General features: G+C 49.7%; 1 protein-coding gene across 1 annotated transcript; it reads left to right on the forward strand.

Moving 5' to 3' along the window:
* Window positions 1-1,555: 1,555 nt before the first annotated feature.
* On the forward strand, window positions 1,556-5,914 carry LOC142107418 (uncharacterized). Its single transcript, XM_075190850.1, has 2 exons — window positions 1,556-2,580; window positions 5,013-5,914. The coding sequence occupies exons 1-2, from the start codon at window positions 1,731-1,733 to the stop codon at window positions 5,912-5,914; spliced, it is 1,752 nt and encodes a 583-aa protein (XP_075046951.1). The 5' UTR covers window positions 1,556-1,730.
* Window positions 5,915-6,137: the final 223 nt, after the last annotated feature.

The following is a 6,137-nucleotide window of genomic DNA, read 5'->3' on the forward strand; positions in this document are numbered from 1 at the left end:
CTTAATTTTAATCCTAGACCTTTGTCTAGTATTTTTTTCACTTGTTTTATATTTCGCTCTCTACCTTGTCCTCTACTTTTATATCTAATATAATAAAAGTTAAGTTTTAATTTCTCATTATCCCGGAGTGCCTCTAAATACACTTACTTTGTCTTTCCTTTGTTTACAACTTACTAAAGCTACAGAACAACAAATAGAAAAAAAACCTGTAATTTGTCCCAGAAAGCCTAATCCCCAAATAAGTCACTAAGGAGAGCAAAGCATAAAAAAGCAGTAACTTTGCACCTGGGCAAAACCATGTTGCATTGGAGGGAGAGGTAAATTTAAAATGTGGGGACAGATTTATAGCTGGGGTAGGGCACATCCTTAAATTTCAGTGTGAAAATAAAGCTATCAAGTATTTGTGTGTTAAATGAAAAAACAGCCAGTATTTAACCTATGTGCAAAATATTCAACTAATTTGCACCTCTTGTATAGTAAAAATTTTTCTTAATAAACTTTTTTTTATTTTTCACTAAGTTTTAACAGCAAGCTACACCATTTAAGGCATTAAAAGCAAAGAAGAAAAATAGATGAAGTGCGTAGAATAGGAAAAAGGGTTAACAGATCCAATGGAATTTTACAAAACAGAAAATGGGGTTATTTGTGATAATGGAAATATGCATTGCAAATGCTGTTTCTTTAGTTACTGTAACATCATGTATATTTTTATGAGCCTGCTTTTATCAGAAACACATTGACTAGTTTGATAAGCAAAGGTTGAAAGTGCACAAAGTATGAGAGAGGCCATTAAGCCGAAGGAGTTTAAAAGCATGTGTTGTGAGCTGAATATGTTACTTACCAACAAGGGGTTAAGCCTGGGACGGAATCAGCCAATTGGAACAAGGTGGGAGTGGTTGTGGAAAGAATATATCCAGCAGCAGAAGAGGGAGAGCTTCCTGTTTCCTGGATCCGGATAGCTGGCAGCATCAGGCTAAGTGGTTCTTTTATATTGCATTTTCTGTCTTGTCTTCTCCTATATTTCCCTCGCTTCCTCCATCTCCTTTACTCTTCTCTCCTCCTTTTGCTTTATCTTCTCCTTCTTCCCCTCTTTTCAGTTCCTTGTTTCTCCCCCCCCCCCTCCGTGCCATGGCATCCACCCGTCCCCGCCGTTCTAGGTCTGTCCCCTCCAGGTTTTCCCCCCCTCTGCCTCCTCCTCCACGTTCCGTGGCCTCCACGGAGGCTCCTTCCTCCGTTTCCCGGGCTTCCGCTCCCCCCCCCCTTCAACCCAGCGTGTATTGCCGGGTCCGTCCGGCGGGTCTGGGCGGGGGGCGGGGCGTGTTTTTAGCCATGCCGCTGCCGCGAGGGGTCCTCGCGGGGCTGGCACCAGGCGACCTAGGAGGTCCAAGGCGCCGGAGCGGCCGGCTAGGCCGCTTGTTACCGGCGCAGGCCCCAGGAAGGCAGGAACAGTTCGCGCTAGGGGCAGGGGATCTCCTTCCCCGGCGCCCGCGGCGCCAGGTCACTTCCGGCCCTGGTTCCCTCAGCCAGCTCCCGCTGCTGAGCTTAGGGTGGGGGGGTCCACAGTTGTTAAAGCAGTGGGGGCAGGGGTTCCAGCTCCCCCTGCCTGTTCCCAGGGGCTCCCATCTCCCTATAGGGGCCTGGGCCCCATTATATTTGACCCCCCTCCTGTTTCCCCATCCATCTCCAGCATTCAGGTTTCCGGGCTTCCCGGGGATCAGCCCCACATAAATATGCAGCAGGATGTTCTCCCCCTTTTGCCAGCATTCCATGGGGCATTAACGGGCGGTACCCCCCTCCCCCTCCCTTTCCCTCGTTCCAGAGACAGCCCCCCTCCCACCTCATCCCCCCTACTATTTTCCTTGGAATCTTCGGTTAGGGCCGGGATATCATCTAACCAGGCCCCCGGGCTGTTGGGGCCAGCCCCGGTCAGTTTTTCTAATACCTGGGGAGCATTTTCACACCAGGCCCCCCCCGCAGTCCCTTCTGTAATTCGGTCTTCCGGCCCTTCAGTTCCAGCTGGCAGCTGGCCTTTTACACCGGCACCATTTTACCAGCCCGAGGCTGCCAATACTAGCACCCAGGGGTTTCTGCCATACCCCCCCAAAGATTTCAGGCCCGTTCTAGATGGTGTAAGTGAGTGGTCGGCCCCCTATCCTTCCTTGTCGGGTCAGTACCTTCACGTGTATCCTAGACCCTCCTTTTATAATTCCGCTGTGTGTTCTAGTAAGGATCCTCAGCTCCCCCCACCAGAGCAGCCACGGGACCGTAGTCAAAGGGTCCCTCCTCCCGCTGGTTTCTACGGTCATCTCTCGAATGCTTCTCCCTTAGTCACCCCGGCAGAGGTCCCACCTCACGTTTCACACAGTTTGTCTCCCCCGCATGCTAACGTGTCTTCTCATCCAGTGACACAGGTGCAGCTGTCCTCCGCAGGGACTCAGGTGGACGAGGGCGGGGCAACGAGTCTTCAGCTGCGGGGAGAAGAGTCGGTGCAGGCAACAACGCAGCAAGGGGCTCGGCAGAGTGGATCGGAAGATGAGGACGTACCGGGGGCTGTTCGGCAGGAGGCACTGGGAACATCCGGTGAGTATGAGGGCTCTACTATATGCAATACACAATACATGTCTGATTCTAGCATTTCAACTACCAGTGCAGAGTCAGCTTCATCTTCCCCTAGGCAGGGTCAGCGCAAGCTAATTAAAATTCTTAACACTCATTTTGGGGGAGCTAAGAGGAAGAGCAGGGACAGGTTAGATACCACCTCTTCCACACCGACAGGAGGACCGCTAGTGAAGTGTGAGAACACAGCATTGTCGATAGGCATTAGACGCAGCATGAGATATAAGATTAAGAGAGGGTATTACGTTGACATATTTGAGCTGACAGCGGACACACAGAAAGAGTTGGCGGCCGCGTGCGCAAGAGGTGGAGTTGGTGAGGATGCGTATAGAAATTTTTCTAACTGGCTAACGGGGTACTGTGTTTTCTCGGCTTGCTATTTGGAAACGAGACCAGATGCAATTATAGACGTTTGGAAATATCTCCATTTAATTAACGAGATGCATAGTTGTGAACGCCCCGGGACCTGGAGGTTGTATGATAAGCTTTTCCGAGAGAAAGTGCACGGCCAACATTATATGCCCCTGGCCTATAAGGATGTAGAAATCTGGATGAGATTGAATAGAGCCCAGATGGGAGGGGTGCACATGGGGTACGGTCCCCCGCAGTCGGCTAGGTTTCAGTACGGGGGGAGACGTGGTGCTCCCCTGTCCTCAAGGAATCGGTGCTTTGCTTTTAACAACTCCTCATGCGGGAGGGGGGAGGCATGCCGTTACAGACACGCCTGCTCCAATTGTAGAGGAAGTCATCCCCTCAAAGACTGCCCTAGGGGCACCGTTGGCGTCGGTAGGGGACGGGGGGGGCAGGGAGTGCTATCTAAGGCGGTTTCTCCCATTATATTCCCTATCCTTTGTAGGTGGCTGGCTCTTTATCCGGATGCGGCCCAGGCCTCTTTCCTTAGAGAGGGTTTTCGCCTCGGTTTCCGCCTCCCCATTGACAGTGGGGTGACGGGTACCGCCGCCAGGAACCTTCGTTCCGCATATTTACATCCTGACATTCTGGCAGAGAAGGTTGGTAAGGAGATAGGCCTGGGACGTATGGTGGGCCCCTTTTCATCCCCCCCCATTCAGGATTTAGTCATTTCCCCGGTCGGGATAGTACCAAAAAAGGCCCCGGGAAAATTTAGATTAATTCAGCATTTGTCTCACCCAGCGGGCAACTCGGTTAATGATGCGATTGACCCTACAATTAGCTCAGTGGTGTACCAGTCTTTCGATGATGCTTTAACTTTAGTTAGGGAGTTTGGCAAGGGAGCGATGATGGCTAAATTGGACATAGAATCCGCTTTTCGCCTCCTCCCTTTGCATCCCGAGTCCTTTAAATTTATGGGTTTTAAAATTCGTAACGAGTACTATGTGGATCTATGCCTGCCAATGGGCTGCTCGGTTTCATGCGCATATTTTGAGGCTTTTAGTTTCTTCCTCCACTGGTGTGTCGGGGCGGGAACTGGACACCGCGGAATAGCTCATTATCTGGATGACTTCCTGTTTATAGGCCCAGCCAATTCCCCTTGTTGTAAAGACATTTTGTTTTCGGCACAAGCGCTATTCCGGGTGATGGGCGTACCAATAGCTGCAGACAAAACAGAGGGCCCAGCCACATGCTTGGCCTTTTTAGGCATAGAAATTGACACAATAGAAGGTTGTTGTCGTTTACCCCCTGATAAAATTGTTAAATTACAGTCACTGATTGAAGAAGTTATGTCGTCCTCGTCCTGCTCCTTACGGAAGGTTCAATCTCTGTTAGGCTCCTTCAATTTTGCTTGTCGGGTGATACCTATGGGCTGAGTGTTTTGTAGAAAATTGCAACTAGCAACGTCGGGTTGCCGTAGTCCCCATTCCCAAGTACGGCTGTCAGAGGAAATTAGGGAGGATTTGGTTGTATGGAAACGGTTTCTGGCATTTTTCAACGGTATACGAGTATGGCCAACACCCCCAGTATCCAGTACATCCTTGGACTTACATACAGACGCATCTGGTTCAAAAGGTTTTGGTGCTTTTTTCCAGGGAGAGTGGTGCGCGGCCCCTTGGCCGCAGTCATGGGAGGATGAGGGGTTGGTCCGGAACTTGATAACTTTGGAGTTGTTTCCCATAATAGTGGCTTTAGAGTTGTGGTCTGATCGGTTGCGCGGTAGGAGTGTGGTATTTTGGTGTGATAACCTGGGTGTGGTCCAGGCTATTAACAAGCAGAGTGCCTCATCACGCCCGGCGATTAACTTGTTACGAGTCTTGGTATTGAGATGCCTAGAGTGTGATATTAGTTTTCGAGCACGGCACGTTCCTGGTGTAGATAACCAGATAGCAGACTCTCTTTCTCGTTTTGACTGGCAACGTTTTAGGTCTCTGGCCCCGCATGCTCGTGTAACGGGCTTACAGTGTCCCCCTTCTGTTTGGCAGATGATACGATAGGTATAAAGTGGCTAGCGGAGGCGTCCTTGGCTCCTGCGACTAGAAGGTGTTATCAAGGGGCATGGGAACGTTGGTTGGGTTACCAGGCGTCTTTCAACAGCAGCATCTCAGGTCAGATTCCCTCTATTACGGGCTTTATGTGGAACCAGTATAACGAGGGGGTGTCTAAAGCGAGAATGGGGTCTCTCTTAGCCGGTATTTCATTCATGGCTAGGCTTAATGGTACACAAGATCCCACAAAATCATTTATTATATCAAAGGCTTTGAAAGGTTGGTCTAGAATGCAGCCGATGAAGAGTGACACTCGCCGGCCTATTGACGGCCAAATTTTAGCTAGGCTGGTCGAGGTTTTGCAGAAGCTAGCTATGGATGATTATGAGGCTTTGCTGTTCGGGTTAGCTTTCTCAGTAGCGTATCACGGTGCTTTCAGAATTAGCGAGCTAGTAGCCAGATCCAAGAATGACGTAGGGGGGGCTTTACTGTCTAGAAACGTGATTTTACAACCTAACGTTATGCGCTGTAAGATAGTTAAGTCAAAAACAGACCAGTTAGGCCGAGGTCATTGGTTGACAATTACAGAACAGCAGGGAGCAGTTATATGCCCAGTCATAATGGCCAATAAATTCGCTAGTCTCCGGCCCACGGGGGAGGGTGTATGGTTAACTCATATGGACAAGACACCGTTAACTAAATTTCAGTTTAACGCCTTGTTGAAATGGGCGATAGGGGAAATAGGTCTAAATCCTGCAGACTATGGTACTCATTCTTTCAGGATAGGGGCTGCCACTGCCGCTGCGGTTGGGGGTGCATCTGTCCCCGAGATTCAAGCACTAGGGAGATGGAGGTCACAGGCATATAAGAAATACATCCGGCCTTATAAGGAGCCTTGAAAGGGCTCTTACTGCACAGTCTTGCATCTCCTCAAGTCTTCATTTTTCTCTATCGCTTTCATCTTATCTTTTTCTCCTCTATCACTTGGTGACTCAGGGCTGTGCTGCTCGCTGTGTTGAACGGGGGCGTGAAGGGATTTTCTCCCCTTGTTTCCTTGGCAAGGCCTGATTAGTGTGTGTGCCTCCCAGGGTTATAAGGGGTTTTTTACCTTCATGTGGGTTA

Source organism: Mixophyes fleayi, chromosome 11, assembly GCF_038048845.1.
Source record: "Mixophyes fleayi isolate aMixFle1 chromosome 11, aMixFle1.hap1, whole genome shotgun sequence".
Taxonomy (NCBI): Eukaryota; Metazoa; Chordata; class Amphibia; order Anura; family Limnodynastidae; genus Mixophyes; species Mixophyes fleayi.

Coding starts and splice junctions, on each gene's coding strand:
- LOC142107418 (XM_075190850.1), top strand. CDS start 1,731: ATGCAGCAGGATGTTCTCCCCCTTTTGCCAGCATTCCATGGGGCATTA. Junction 2,581..5,012: donor GGAGGCACTGGGAACATCCG/GTGAGTATGAGG, acceptor TCTGTTTGGCAG/ATGATACGATAGGTATAAAG.